General features: G+C 42.9%; 1 protein-coding gene and 1 long non-coding RNA gene across 6 annotated transcripts in view; one reads left to right on the top strand and one right to left on the bottom strand.

The window, feature by feature from the left end:
- The window catches only part of LOC147020098 (uncharacterized), a 232,136-nt gene extending 230,067 nt beyond the window's left edge, over nt 1–2,069 (bottom strand). The window contains exon 1 of the long non-coding RNA XR_015062000.1: nt 1,910–2,069. This is a non-coding gene — a long non-coding RNA (uncharacterized LOC147020098). The remainder of the gene's footprint in view (nt 1–1,909) is intronic.
- A 92-nt stretch (nt 2,070–2,161) lies between these two features.
- LOC147020104 (uncharacterized) lies at nt 2,162–15,001 on the top strand. 5 transcript variants are annotated; one of them, XM_085896686.1, is made up of 6 exons: nt 2,162–2,276; nt 6,123–6,222; nt 9,919–9,968; nt 10,742–10,817; nt 14,219–14,289; nt 14,487–15,001. In XM_085896686.1, exons 1-6 carry the CDS (start codon nt 2,268–2,270, stop codon nt 14,493–14,495), a joined length of 315 nt encoding a protein of 104 aa, XP_085752812.1. In that variant the 5' UTR covers nt 2,162–2,267; the 3' UTR covers nt 14,496–15,001. The 5 variants fall into 5 exon arrangements, with proteins under 5 accessions (XP_085752812.1, XP_085752809.1, XP_085752811.1 ...); XM_085896683.1 differs by lacking the exon at nt 14,219–14,289 and having other exon boundaries at nt 14,747–15,001; XM_085896687.1 differs by lacking the exons at nt 2,162–2,276; nt 6,123–6,222 and adding an exon at nt 9,220–9,703.
- The last annotated feature ends 1,153 nt before the right edge of the window (nt 15,002–16,154 follow it).

A 16,154-nucleotide genomic window follows, 5' to 3' on the forward strand; every position in this document is an offset into this window, starting at 1 on the left:
CACAGATTCACCAGTCCTTGGCTTACTGTACAGATACCGGCCCACTATTACCACCAGCTGGCTCCCACAGATTCACCAGTCCTCGGCTTACTGTACAGATGCCAGCCCACTCTATAACCACCAGCTGGCTCCCACAGATTCACCAGTCCTCGGCTTACTGTACAGATGCCAGCCCACTCTATAACCACCAGCTGGCTCCCACAGATTCACCAGTCCTTGGCTTACTGTACAGATACCGGCCCACTCTATTACCACCAGCTGGCTCCCACAGATTCACCAGTCCTCGGCTTACTGTAGAGATGCCAGCCCACTCTATAACCACCAGCTGGCTCCCACAGATTCACCAGTCCTTGCTTACTGTACAGATACCGGCCCACTCTATTACCACCAGCTGGCTCCCACAGATTCACCAGTCCTCGGCTTACTGTAGAGATGCCAGCCCACTCTATAACCACCAGCTGGCTCCCACAGATTCACCAGTCCTTGGCTTACTGTACAGATACCGGCCCACTCTATTACCACCAGCTGGCTCCCACAGATTCACCAGTCCTTGGCTTACTGTACAGATACCGGCCCACTCTATTACCACCAGCTGGCTCCCACAGATTCACCAGTCCTCGGCTTACTGTACAGATGCCAGCCCACTCTATAACCACCAGCTGGCTCCCACAGATTCACCAGTCCTTGCTTACTGTACAGATACCGGCCCACTCTATAACCACCAGCTGGCTCCCACAGATTCACCAGTCCTTGGCTTACTGTACAGATACCGGCCCACTATTACCACCAGCTGGCTCCCACAGATTCACCAGTCCTCGGCTTACTGTACAGATGCCAGCCCACTCTATAACCACCAGCTGGCTCCCACAGATTCACCAGTCCTTGGCTTACTGTACAGATACCGGCCCACTCTATTACCACCAGCTGGCTCCCACAGATTCACCAGTCCTCGGCTTACTGTAGAGATGCCAGCCCACTCTATAACCACCAGCTGGCTCCCACAGATTCACCAGTCCTTGCTTACTGTACAGATACCGGCCCACTCTATTACCACCAGCTGGCTCCCACAGATTCACCAGTCCTCGGCTTACTGTAGAGATGCCAGCCCACTCTATAACCACCAGCTGGCTCCCACAGATTCACCAGTCCTTGGCTTACTGTACAGATACCGGCCCACTCTATTACCACCAGCTGGCTCCCACAGATTCACCAGTCCTTGGCTTACTGTACACATACCGGCCCACTCTATAACCACCAGCTCGCTCCCACAGATTCCCAGACGTGTCTGCTTCTGAACTCTGGTTAGGGCTTTTATAGGTCCTGTTCTGCTCTCTTCCATGTCCGGATGCCTCTTGGTCTACCTCACTTTCCACTGGACTGCTCTGTGAGCCGGCCATTGACATTCATCGTTGGGAGCTTGGTGGCACAGCCATTGACTAAACGTGGCATCGCGCATGGAAGTCACAGTTGCATTCCACGCAGCCCCCCTCCGACATTGCTGTTGGGGTTGGTAGGCTTCCTCCACCCGTGGTGGTTCTTTTGTAGCCTCTTACTCAGCTTAATTCAGCCCTTTCTGCGTTCACTGAAGCATCGTGTCCAATTAAGCTTTGCTTGAAAGTGGCTTGATCTTCGTGATGCAATGTGTGTTGTAAAGCATCTGTGGATGCATGGTCGAGGTGTGTAGAGAGATGGAGGGAGAAAGATAGAGAGATAGATGTAGAGGAAAAGTGTAACAATGAGGTTTGATTCTACTACAAATACAACACATGTTCCATTCTGACTGGCAGGGGTGTTGGGGGGTGCAGCAGGGAGGGGGGGGGCTGGAGGGGGTTATTTAACCAGATAAGGAATGTTGCCTAAAATGGTTCACAACGTTTCTAAAAGAAGCCGAAAATACGTGTAAAGGTACCTGCGAGAAAGTGATGTGCCTCTGCACAACGAAGGATTTGAAGAAATTTCTGAACTCGCTAAAAAAATCTGATAGTTTGCAGCACCCCTGCAGAGGATGTGGCCCAAAGGCCCAATGTGCAAGACTGAAGGGTCGAAGACTGGCGCGTTCTCCTCAAAACTTCGACTGTAGCTCCCATTGAGTGGACTTTGAACCTTGCGGGATTACCTCGTGTGAAGATGCCAGACTTGTTGACATCTTCAATTGAAAAGCTGACGCCGTCATAACCTACATTCAGGTAGAATTCTCAGAGGGAGACACTGTATCTGGTTAGGTTGCCTCTTTACACCGATGAGAACGTCATATCTGGGGCTTGTCAATGTACCGGGTAAGTTTTTTTTAAATGATGATATTTACCGTTAATCATGTTTGGGGGGAGGAGGGGTGGGAGTGGGAGCTGCATGCGCTGTAAGTGCCGTTATAAATATATATATATATATATATATATATATATATATACATATATATACATATATATACATATATATATATATACATATATATACATATATATATATATACATATATATACATATATATATATGTATATATGTATATATATATATATATATATATATATATATATATATATATATATATATATATATATATATATATATATATATATATATATATATATGAGCCTGGTGTTGGCGCAGTGGTTAGGGCAGCGGCTTGGGATCCAAAAGGTCCTGAGTTCAAGCCCCGTTGGGCCACTGAATTAATACACCAGGGGGTTGACTCAGCCTGTCATCCTTCCGAGGTCGGCGAAATGAGTACCAGTGTACTGGGCCGGTGTATACCCCGGTTAAAATAGGTGTACCATATCCCTGTGTCGTAAGAGACGACCAGGGGTGTGTCAGGAAGGGCATCCAGCGTAAAACATGTGCCAAATCACTATGTGGATCATACGGATGATCCGCTGTGGCGACCCCGAACGGGAGCAGCCGAAAGTAGAAGAAGAAGATATATATATATATACATACATATATATATATATATATATATATATATATATATATATATATATTTTGTTTGATTCTGGGACCACAAGAGCAATTATTAGAGATTGTTGCCTCTGTCGCTGAAAGGGGAAGTGTCCGAGTGTATGTTCTTGGTTATCTCCATATGCAGATTTCAGAGGGTGGAAAGGAGCCCTCCCAGGTCTCGTAGCATCCACCTTCGTGTGCGTGTCTAACACATATTAAGAAAAAAGAAACTCTTTCTAACCACTGACTGATTGACTCGATGACTGATATTGAAGATCGGTACCTTCCGTGTGATGTAAAAAGCTGAAATTTTGCGTGCTGATGGACATCAATGCTGATACACCGGGAAAAAAAAGTCAAAGAACCGTCGGGAAAATATCCAAAAATGAAAATATAAATAAATCAAGAAAAAAAACGAAAATAAATATATAATTGAAAAAAGCAGTTGAGCTCCCCAATACAATGGGGAAGCACGGTAATTTTGTGTGCCGCCGGACATCGAAGCCAATACACCTGGAACTAGAAGGGCACTTGGTAGAGTGCAAACCTCCGCCACGTAATGATCCACGAGAACATCTCAGGCACAATACATTTTTGAACTATTATGCAATACAGTACTATAGCGTTTTTGGCCCAACCTCTCAATGGTGAAGAATCACTTGTGATTAAATAATTCTCGTATCCAGATGTGGATTCTGATTTTCACCAAAATCAAACGAATTCGTCTTTGCCACACACCCAACCTGTCCACGAAGTTTCGTCCGAATCCGTCCACAACTTTTTGAGATATCGTGATAAATATTAGTTTAGCCCGATCTCTCAATGGTGAAGAATCACATTTAAATTTCTAGTATCCTGATCTGGATCTGGATCTTCACCAAAATATAATCCGTTCGTCCTTGTCACACACCCAACCGCTCACCAAAATTTCAACCTTTTGAGATATCCTGCACACAAACAAACAAACAAGAAGACGTCGTGCACACGATACTTGCAAAATCCACAAAACAAATTTGACCTCAAAAATAATTGGTGGTTGAATTAAATGACCAAATATGCAACTCCTCTTCAAATATCAAGTGAATTGGATGAAAATTGACAATTTTAGAATTTGGCCTATGTTGACCTTTTGGCCTATGTGGACCTACAAAGTAATTGGTGGTTGAATTCAGTGACCTGAAATATATATCCTCTTCAAATTTTAAGTCAATCGGATGAAAATTGAGAATTTTAGAAATACCACCTTAGTTGTTGACCTTTGGCCTATGTTGACCTGTTGGTCGATGTTGACCTTTTGAACTTGTGACCACAAAAACAATAGGCTTCTTCCTTATGACAAACTATACCATGAGGTGGAGTTTCGTGAAGATCGGTTGAAAGTTGTGACCTGTAGGCAACAAACAGTCAGACAAACAGACAGACAGGCAGAATAACAAAATCCACTGACCAACATACTTGAAAAATCTTTGATTGTGCAAGTAACAAACAAACAGACAGAAAAACAAGCAAACAAGAAGACGTCGTGCAGAGCACGATACTTGCAAAATCCATCAAACAAATTTGACCTCAAAAATAATTGGTGGTTGAATTCAGCGACCTGATATGGAACTCGTCTTCAAATATCAAGTGAATCGGATGAAAATTGAAAATTTCAGAAATTCGGCCCATGTTGACCTTTTGGCCAATGTTGACCTCAAAAATAATTGGTGGTTGAATTCAGTGACCTGATATGCAAATCGTCTTCAAATTTCAAAGCAATCAGATGAAAATTGAGGAATTTAGAAATACCTCCTTAGTTGTTGACCTTGCGACTATTTTGACCTTTTGGTCTATGTTGACCTCAAAATAAATGGCTTGTTTAATAAGGTCACTGTGATGAAACAGTCAATCTTGTGTTTTCAATGCACTCACAGCACGTGCTTGGCACGCCCATCACCTATCTGACGATGTGTTAAACTCAATAGGTCCTCCATTTGGGTACATCTCCTTCTGGAACTTCACCCACTGCGTGTGTACATTTGAACCACTCATAAAGTTACAGCACATCTGGAGCATCGAGAAAAACTCTGCGGCAAGTAAAACAGACAAATATTTCAACGATGACCAAGTTCCGATGGGCAAAACAAGGAGCGAAAGTTCCTCATACCAGTCGGGTTTGTGGAGGAATCTGCAGCTGTTGAATACTGGAAAGATTCCTCTCCATTGCAAACCGTTTAGTGACTGTTCACAAATGTTGTGATAAGAAGCTCGTCATCTCATTCATAATACACTTGATTGTCAATCAAAAAAAAACAGTCGAACATTTAAAAGTACAGGTGTACCACACAGACTAAGCAAAGTCAAAGTGTAAGATAAGGATGAAGAAAGTGATGCCAATTACCTGTAAAGATCTCTCCGAGCATGTCACCGGAAAAGGTGAACAGTGCAGAGTTAAGCGTTATTCGCAATTTCCTTACAATGCGTTTATCATTTGAAATGAACACATTCCCAGAGTGATGCCTGATTAACAGAGTGCATTTTATTACTCATGAAATTGTGAGTTCATGAGTGTCTCTGCCCCCGGAAAAAAAGGTTTGTTTCAAAAAAATATATAAAAATTCATCATTCAAACAAAATCAGAATGCTATCAAAAAAAAAACAGTGTCCAAAATCACGATGATCGCCCCTGCTCCCGCAACAAAGGGGAGTAAAGTAAAGCAACCAAACCCTCGGGAACAATTTAGTCCGTTAAGGTCTTTGATGATAGTGTTAATGTGCGGCGGTTGACGACCATCGTCAACCAGGTGTTCAGGCATGTCAGTAATTGTAAAAGACGAGAAGGTCCCAAAACAAGTTGCTGGCAACTGTAATGCATCGTTATGTAGTGTGGAGCAGTCTACGACTATCACCGATGCGGTGCAACGTTTTAAACAATTTTAAAGGGTCTACGTGGATAAGTTTTGGCCTCTCCCAAGGTTGCAAGATTTGGTGGGGAGAGGCGTTTGTTGTTCGCAGGGGCATTTGAACCCAGCGATCCTAAGCCGATACACAACCCAGGTAAGTGGCAGACTCAACACCCCTGGCCCATGATGGACTGATGGTGACAAATCCTCGAGTTTAAATAAGTATCAATATACAATGACAGAGCATGATGCTTCATCACTTCATAATAATTTTGATCCTTTTAATTGTCCTCTTTCATTTAGCTGTCCGTGCTCCAGTCATTTACCCGGCAAGGATTGTCTACACGCAGACCCCTCTGTGACTGTCATCAAGCAATCGTCCGGGCATGCCGAGCCACCCGGGGTCAGTGCGAATTCCAAATTTATGAACATTTTAATTTCTCACATTCAGGAGGCTCACCCCCTCCCATCAGTCGAGTTAACGGCTACCCTCGTCTGAGTCGGTGTGCGTCCCATGCTCTCCCGTTCATTCATGCACTCCACATGGCATGCTTTTGGCACACTCATTCTGGGCACATTCTCCATACTTTGTTTCACTCCAAGGAGACCCGAGTCCTTTATTCTCCCCAAGCTTGACGCACTCGTTCACACCATCCACCCGCTCCGGCTCACACCGTCTCACCTTGACCGGACTCACCTCGCTCTGGTTTGCCTTGAGGACTCGAATCCTCTCCACCTGTACCTGCAATGCACTATCCCGATCTTTGCACATTGTTTCAACACTTTCCACCAATTCGTTTTTTTATTTTCTCCACCCGTTCCTTTGTCTCTATTCGTTCCCCTTTTGCTTTATTTATTTTATCTTTCATCTCTGATATTTCCCATGAGTTCCCTTTCTCGAATTGCTTTATTGGCCTCTATCCGTTCGTTCCTGTCATTCTTTCATCTATATTCGTTCTTTCCTCTACCATTCGTTCATCTCTGTCTGTCCCATCTCCCCTATCTTCTGTGTTATGTCATGGCTCATCTTGCATTCCTTCTTAATTACTGTCGTTTCTCTTTTTACTTCCTTCTGAGCTGCTCTGAAGTCCCGTATCGCCCCCGTATTGCTTTAGATTTTTTTTCCTGCCCTGCTGTAAGTCTTTTTATTTCTGTCTTTATTATATTTATTTATCCCTTCATTCTGGCCTCACCTGCCACCATCTCATCCTAGATACCGCCTATGCACTCCCTTAGTTCGTTTACCTCTCCTCGTACAGCCTCGATCCACATTTCCATGTCCTTACTCATGGCATCCATATTGTTGCCCATTACCTTTATGTCCTTCCTTTGTTTCTGCCCATCCCGTGTCCAGTTTCTCCCTCATGTCAGCCTGTTCCACATGCAGAGCCCTTTTCTCAGCCTGTCCCACACCCGTTTTTGCCAGCAGCTGTGTCATCGTTAACATCATGCTGGACGTTGCTAATACTGCCGACCCGCTGCCCTGCGGAGTTAACTCCATTGGGTGCGTTGCGTTTTCCTGGGGATTGGGGTGGTGGTCATCGATCACGATGGGCACTTCTGCTGTGCCTCCCCCTACTCACACTCCCATAATGTCATTCTCAGACGCAGCTTCTTCCATTTCCTCAATCAAACCCACCTGGGCCTGCCGTTTTCATGAGGCATAACTGCTCTTATTTGAATTTCACCATCACTATACTCCTTTACAATTTTGGGGTGCCACTGATAGCACCCCAGGTCCAATTTTACTCCTATCGTCGAATATCCTGACACCAAATGTTACGGGCTTGTCGGCCTGGTCCATGAGTGGCTTCTCTTCGACCCGCTTCCCGATCTTTGACCCTGAATTCGACGAGCTGCAGATAACTCTGCAGCATGACAAGTTTCTAAGCAATCACAAGCGCCGTCTGTAATGACAAATTCTGGGAGGATTCTCTCGTCCAAATCCCGTGTTACCTCCCCGGTGAATTTTTTACCCCAGATAAGGCCTGTGCTCTTAACGTTTCCATGATTTATTGTTGAGAACGGCTGAGCGATTTACCATCAACAGAAATGTTGGCAACCATCCACTTGAGCAAATCAGTGGTGTGAAACTCCCGTCTATTAATTACATACGATGTCTAACCAATGGAGAAAGAGACCCGAGTAGGATGGAAATAACAGGTCTTGTTAAAATTAAAGTATGTATTTACAAGGAGGCATTGTCACACAAGAAAATATCTTAACCCCAAGCACTCAAAGCCCCTTAGATATTTGACCTTAACACAAAACATGGACATAGGTGCCTCAAACATCCAGGGAAATTAGACAAACAAGGTTGACAGAAAGAGGAAAGAGAAGTCGGTGGGTTATGTTGGCGAAAACGACCTCACCCGTACATGATCAGGATGGCTCACATGTAACGAACGAGGTGGGAGTTGCAGTGTGGTGCGGTAGCGTATAGAGCGAGTCAATGAGGTGCATGTGCTGGGAGATGTGAGGGTATAAGGTGAGTGTGTAAAGACGTATGAGAGAGAAGTCAGTTCGGAAGAGTTCTTGGTCAGCACTCCTGTCTGGTGCCATACCCATTCTGCCTGGTGCTTTGGGAACTTGGTCAATCTGGCCAGGTCTTGATCCAGAGGACTCAGGACGTGACCTCTTTGGACTCGGACTCTTCCAGAGCTCAGCACCTCACAAACTGCTACATCAGGCTATTATTGCCCTTCTTGCTGCCTCCACTGACGTCTGCCTTTTGGCATCCCACCACGCCGATTGGTTGGTGTGCTGCGATTCCAGGGATGCGATAGGCGGGGCTGCTGGAAAGTCACTGGCAGCGCTAGCAGCTCAACTTCATGGCGAGAACAACACTGGAAACGTTGATGGCTTGGTGAGACCAATGATGGTAGTGCTTGGATGCGATTAAATGGTTGAAGTGCCAATGAAATGGATTGTTTTGAAGATGTGGTTTGAGAATGAGTGTTTGAGTATGGAGTTGGGGGGGGGGGCGAGCATTTGACAATGAGGAAGAGCACAAAGGAGATAGTTCTCACGACATTCACAATGTATCTTCTCCCTTCCATTGATAAGAGAGGGAGGAGTATTTTAGCTGAACACAATTGCTATGGAAATAACTACACGAGAGATCCCTTATGTCCTTATGTTTCGAATGTAACTCCCCAGGATCTTCACAAACCACAACACTATATATTAGTGTAATGGTAGAGTATTGTGAGTACAGGTACTTCATTAATATAACTTTTTGACCAACTCTGCTGCCGCTTCAGAATTTTAAAACTTTTGCAATCCTCTCCCTCATTACTTTCCTTACTTTACCATTCACCACAAAAGCGCACAATTTTTTTTAAAATAAAATTCGGGCGAGTATAGTTTGTTTATTCAAATGTGTGAAGCTGAAAGTGAAAAGAACACAATGTTCAATGTTTGCGAAATGTATTTTGCTCCAAACTCGAAGTAAATGATTAAACCTTTCCCGGTTTATACTCAGCATTAACATTAATTAGGCAGAAGTTCAAATAAACCGTCTGTGACAGCCTTGCCCGACTGCCAGCCCTCTGCCTAAAAACATATTCGGAGTAGAAAACACGCGAACAGCCTTGGATCATTCTCGAGTTGCGTTTTTGCTTAAGAATGCGAATCACTCATGAATGATGACTGCGCCCCGGCCAAGTAAATGGCGTTTCACGCTGTGGTGGACAAGTAAACTATCTCGAACTCCTTGAGTGGACGAATTATATTTTTCCAGGATCGACAACTCAACTCGTCCTTTTCAATGGGATGTGTCTGATTGGAGGCACGATTTGAGATCATGTTGAGTTACTGCTGTGGTTCATTGGAATCTCCCATGATGAAACTGAGTATGTCGGCCGATGGCTTTCACTTCGCAGGTCGGTGGTCTTTCTCTTCTACCACTTCATTTCTGCAGATCTTGCACTCTCAGCTCTTTCTTCTGTGCTCTGTTCACCCAAGTTTCTGCAGGGCACACACAGTCCACCAGGAACTCAAAATCCAGAATCACTGTTCACCTCAACTCATTTGTTCCTCTTTTTCCAACCTGTGAAAACAACTTCCTCATTCTCTTCAATCTCATTCTTCCCTCCAGGGCTTCAAGGCAGCTGTTCAGCACCATCTGAGATCAACCCCTATCCAAAAGTAAGATCTTTCCTACCCTCATTAACCCTTCCCAAGCCCACCTCTTTCTCAGTTTAATTTTTCCTTCTTGAGAGTTTGTGGCCATATCTATCTTGTTCACCCCGTGTATCCTCCCCTAGCCCTAATTTCTCCAAGTCTCCCTCTATTTTGCCCCACAATCCTGCTGTTGTTGCATTTGCTCCCCTCTATTCCTACTGTTCCTTTTGTTCTGTTACAATGTGATCCATTCTATGTTCTCGCTCCTCCATGAACCTTGACATTGAATACAAAAATAACATAAGCACAAGTGATGAACATGGACCTTCATGGGGTCATTCACGCTTCTTGAGATCTTGTGCATTCCTCTCTGCTCTCTGCGCCCAGGCAATCTCTTCTGCTTTAATGCTATTAAACCATATTTCAGATCCAACATTCCTTTTATTTTTTCTCAATTTCCATTTATGCTCATTTAAGCGTCATCAGGTAAAGATCACATCTCTTAATTTGGGTAAATGTGAGATGTCAATATTATGGCGACTCGTATTCTCTTTGAGTGTTCCAAATCAGCTGCTCGCAAAATATTTAATCAGAGTAAAACGTGAAAAACAAAATCTGTTCGTCACAATTTGTAGTAACTCTTTGAAAGGAAGAATGCATCGGCATTTCACATCAAGTTATAAAAAAATTGCATTTAGCGGTTCTCAAATTAAGTTAATATGAAGATGGGTTAAGACTGAGTTTTAACATCATCTCACTCTTGATTAACATCATCTATCTTTCGCATGTTCATTAAGAGTGAGTCTGCAGTGGGGATGGACGCGTCCTGGAGCAAGCAGTCCATATTCTTTACCTGCCGAACCAATCACAAAGGTAAATATGCATGTTTATTTTTGCTTTACAATTGCAAAGTGTCCGTCTTTAAATTTGAGCGCACAAGTTCCATCGGTGGATACCCGTTCGGACCGATGCATATCGGCGGAAACATGCGATGTTGCCCCGGTTGATGCAAACCTAAAAGGAAAGCTGTTGCAGTTTTGTTCAAATTTTGGATATAAATGATAGTAAATGATAATCCACTGAGAATGACAGGTGTTACTTTGAGATGTCCATGGGTGGCTTAAATATAGCTGACGAATCGTTATTGGATCCTGGCAAAGTGCCACATTTTCCAGTCCTACCAGTGTAAGCAAAAAGTTTTCCTTTATTATTATTATTATTATTTTTCTTTCTCCTTGTCGAGGGGTGTATGTATTATAAAAATAAGTAAGTCGAGTTTGTGTGAAGACACATGTTACAAAGGCAAAATGCATTTTTCGTGAACACTTTCACAACTTACACGACTGGTCAAAAGTTTCAGAACACCCCCATTTTTTCAGTTTTTACTGAAATTTAAGCAGTTTAATGTTTCAATGTAGTCTGAAATTAAAGCATAGAACAAATAAACAATTGCAGATAAAAAAGAAATCATGGAATCGTTTTGTTGAACAAAATTTAATCTAAAATTAAATTGACTCAAACTAGCCACCTTTTGCAGATATAACAGCCGTACATACTCGTAGCATTCTTTCTACAATGGAAATCAAATATTGTTCGGAAAGTTCTTCCCAACACTGTTGCAGAAGTTCCCACAAATGTGTTGCACTTGTAGGTTGCTTTGCTTTCACCCTTCTGTCCAGTTCATCCCAAACCAGCTTGATGGGATTTAAGTCTGGAGTCTGTGCTGGCCATTCCATGATTTGAAGCGTACCGTCTTGTTCTTTTCTTCTAAGGTAGTTCTGACACAGCCTGGAGGTATGTTTTGGGTCGTTATCTTGTTGTAGGATGAACCCCTGACCAACTGGCATAGACCAGAGGGTATTGTATGGCGCTGCAAAATGCTGTGGTCGCCCTTTTGGTTCAGGATGCCAGTCACTCTGTGCAAGTCGCCGACTGGATCCAGCAAAAGGGCCCCAGATCATCACGCTTCTTCCTCCATGTTTGACAGTTGGTGACACACACTGAGGAACCCTCCTTTCGCCTACTCAACGGCGTACAAAAACCCTGCGTGATGAACCGAAGATTTCAAATTTTGACTAATCGGTCAATAAGACATTCTTCCAGTTTTCAGTAGTCCACTGGTGGTGCTTCATGGCCCAGGCAAGCCTCTTTTTCTTATTTTGCCATCTCAGCAATGGCTTTCTTACTGCCACTCGACCTGTCAAACCTGAACCTCGAAGTATTCTCTTCACAGTTGAAACTGAGACTTCCTTACTTCGACCAGTTTTAAGCTGTGCTTGAAGCTGCTGTCCTGTGAGCCACCTATCACGCAAGCTGTTGACTCTCAGAAACTTGTCTTCTGATTGTGTTGTGGCTTTGAGTCTGCCAGACTTCTTCCTGTCAGAGTTTCCTCCAGTTTCCAAGTGCCTTTTCATGGTGTTGGAAACTGTACTCAGTGACTCCTTGGCTTACGTTGAAATTTCTCGAAAGGAAAGACCTACACTTTTAAGGGTTATCATGGTCTGTCTGTCTTCCTTTGTTAATTGTCTTTTTCTCGCCATTATGATAGCTATATACTACTTCCTGCAGTGCAACATTGTCCAAATAATGCTTCAGAGGGTGTAGCAACACAGTCTGTTCCAACACTGCTTTTATACAGACAGCAGGTTTGTAACGAATCAACAAAAGTTGGGACACCTGTAGGAATAGTTTGCAACAACTTTCAAGGCTTAATTTACTTACATTGCTGCAGAACAGCTGCAGTTGCTAATCCATTGCTTGTTCCCTGAAAAGGGCCTTTTTTAACAACTCTGAAATTTACATTATTTTTCAGTTTTTGGTAACCTAAACTTTTTTTTAAACCTCTGGCAGTTTACTGCTTAGCTTTGTACCATTTCAGGTAATTCACTGGACTTGAACTGCTTAAATTTCAGTAAAAACTGGGAAAATGGGGGTGTTCTAAAACTTTTGACCGGTGGTTTATGAGCAGATGTGACGTGGACAGTGAATCGCTCCGAATGCCATCATATTGATTGAATGCCATCATTGTTTCATCATAATGCCATCATAATGTCATTGATTGGGCAAATCGCTTGGAGTGAAATCCGACTAAAAATGGAAAATGGAAAGCAAAGGGTGCAGAGCATACTGTCCTGCAAACGGGGAATGTCCTGTCATCATCCACGTTTTGGATGTTGAAGCTCTCACACGATCTTTGAAAAAGGGAAAACCATTACATGATAGTCCCTGGCTATATTCCCTGCCGAGGAATTGAACGGAATGTGAAAGTTAATTTTAAAAGGATGTGGATATCAAGCTTATCATTCGAATGGAGTTAATACATTTGAAAAAAGAGGATAACGGGGTGTGATAAAGAAAACCCATCATGGACAAAGTAAATGGCATCCATCTGTGTTTCACGTGTTGTCTCCACCAACTGCGTTGGCCTGGCACTCTCAATGCGACAACAAATCCTCAACTGCCCACTGCCCAAAGGGACCAAAGTAAAGCCATGATATGTCTGCATGTGTACAGACATAAACCACACGCAAATGACTTTGTCGCCTCGAGAATCCATCACGTTCACCTAATCAGGAAACCCATTAATTACAATTCTGCTTACCTTATGATTATTATTATTGTTACAATTATGATCATCCTTGTGCCGTAAGGCAGAGACAACATGATGCCATTGACCTTTGTCCTGGGCCAGCCTTTCCAGATCACCACTGTAAGTGCAATGTGTTCTGTCATGGTTGAAATGGGTTTTTTGAAGCTACCCTTTGGTCTACCTTTCTTCCATTTCCCTGTTGGGGTCCATTTCCATGCTCATTTTGGTATTCTGTCATCAGATATTCTGAGGGCATGTCCCAGGTATGACCATCCCCTCTTCCTCTCATAAAAAATATGACAATGTGAGAACGACAGTAAAAATGTGACAGAGAAACCCAATCACCGCGTGATCAGTGGCTGGGTGTTCGCTGGGTGTTCGCTTTTTCCAGGACCTCTTTATTTGAGATGTAATTGAACCACTTGATGTTTCATCGTCTCCGCAGACGTCTACAGTGAAAGCTTTAAACTTTTCCTTCAATCCGCTTGTTGGTCCTCCAGATGTCCACTCCATACAGCAACAATGAGACAACATTGCTGTTGAATAATTTCAGTTTTGTCTTCTCCCTGATGATCTTTGATTTCCACACTACTCCCTTATACTCCCTGCATCATTATATCTAAGATGTGATGTTCTTGGATAATAACATTTGCCTCAAGATTAGTTAATTGTTGTATCCTCGTAGACACGAAGCTTTCATTCAGGCAGACCTTGTCTTCGCAAGGGAAAATCACCGGCCTGTCCAGGAGTAGTAAGGTATAAGTTTCCATGTTTTGTTTTCCTTGCATTTGTTGTTTGCTGCTCACTTTTAACTTCTTTCAGATAATCTTACAACAGAGAAATTACAGGCTGTTTTTAAGATTTTAGTGTCCAATGTGCCTGATATGTTGGAGGGTATTGGTATGTGCCTTTGAAACCCCACCATGACTTTAACTAACATTTCTGTTTGTCAGTTTGTTTAGAGAGAGCGAGAAAAACGACAAAAGTAATAATGTACAAGAAGAGTAAAAGCGCCCAGTAAAGGCAACAAGCATGTGCAGCTGATTGATGTGCAAGCATCAGCGCAGCCAAGCAGCTGACTACCCGTGTGTGGCCTAGCATGGTGCTTGCATCGATGGGGTGGGGTCCGGGCTGTGAATTGCAAAGGGCGTACGCCATGGGTCAGCGGCAAGCCTAATACGATGGCGGTGAATTTCTCATGATCTGTCCATAGATTCCCAAAGGTGGCTCGGCTGCACGGAGCTCGATCAAGACTGGGAGAAGAACCCTCCACTCGTTTGTTTTCTTTCGACTGAACACAACATCATTAGTGGTGGCTTGTTCTTGCTTGGGCTAATCACTAGCTGTCTGATAAAATGTGGGCGGAATGCAGCTGATTCTTAAACATTGAGAGCTCTTTATCTGAGCATAAAGGTGAACTTCATACAATCCAGGTGTAATACGTTTTTCAATAAAATATTCTATCGTTTTTGGGGGTTATTTTTGCTACATTTCATTTGGGTGTGGATAGGCTTTTCCTTCTCATCAAAGCAGACCGTGCAAGCAAAGCACTGACCTCAACGACCAATGGACCAATGTCGCGCCATTTGACCACCATGTCTACGGGTGGCTGACTACGCCAGGCTGATGGAGCACCAACAAATAAACAAGCATTTTGGCCTAATTTTGTCTTTTTCAGTCGTCGCTGGAGCAATATTCTCAATGGCTGGAAGACGGGGAACTTTAATAAAATAAAATAAAAAAGACAGGGTGCTCTTATTTCTCCTGACAAATCAAAAGGACTATTGATTTAAAAAAAAAAGCATTGTTTCAATCAGATAATAATCTGGCTGGAAATGTAGCAATGTGAAATCCTCGGGGATCGGGTGTAAGGTGCATTTATCACCCCAAACAAATTTTTGTTCATCTAAAATCATTGGACTCTCTAGTCTCTATAGCAATGAGAAAATCCATGTCACAGTCCTTATCTGGACTCAATGAAATTATCTATTACTTTGGTGGCTGTATTCATGAAAATGGGCTTGATAAATTTAATATTAAATGTTGGGTGGTCGCTAGACTACCCTTATTCTCAGGTTTTCCGTCTGTCTGTATGTATGTAATGGACAGCTCTGGAGGCCAGAGGAGTCAACCGATTTTGATGAAACTTCACTGGCAGGTTCATACCAGGATCTAGTTGTATGCTTTTGAGCATCGTTGCTATGGACGCCACCATTGCTAAGCAACGGGACTTTGAAATTTTTGAAAAAAATCCGAAAAATATATTTTTTCGAAAATCAGAAATCGGCTTCAGCGCTTTTATGCGCACTATAATCAACCTCTTTGTCAAAAATTTTCAGCCCGATCCGTCAAAAACTGTATGACTATTATGCAATTACATAAATATACATGGAAAGTTTTATATATATATATATATATATATATATATATATATATATATATATATATATATATATATATATATATAGATATATATATATATATATATATATGATCGTCTCTACCTCCAAAAGTATGAGGCTGATTATGATGAAACTTGAGTGGTAGGGTTATACATTGACCTAGTTGTGTGCGAAAGTGATCCGTTGCTTTGCATCCATCCGTTGCCGAGCAACAGCCGA

This window comes from Eptatretus burgeri, chromosome 9 (genome assembly GCF_056783735.1).
Source record: "Eptatretus burgeri isolate ZD-2024b chromosome 9, Ebu_testis_v1, whole genome shotgun sequence".
Taxonomy (NCBI): Eukaryota; Metazoa; Chordata; class Myxini; order Myxiniformes; family Myxinidae; genus Eptatretus; species Eptatretus burgeri.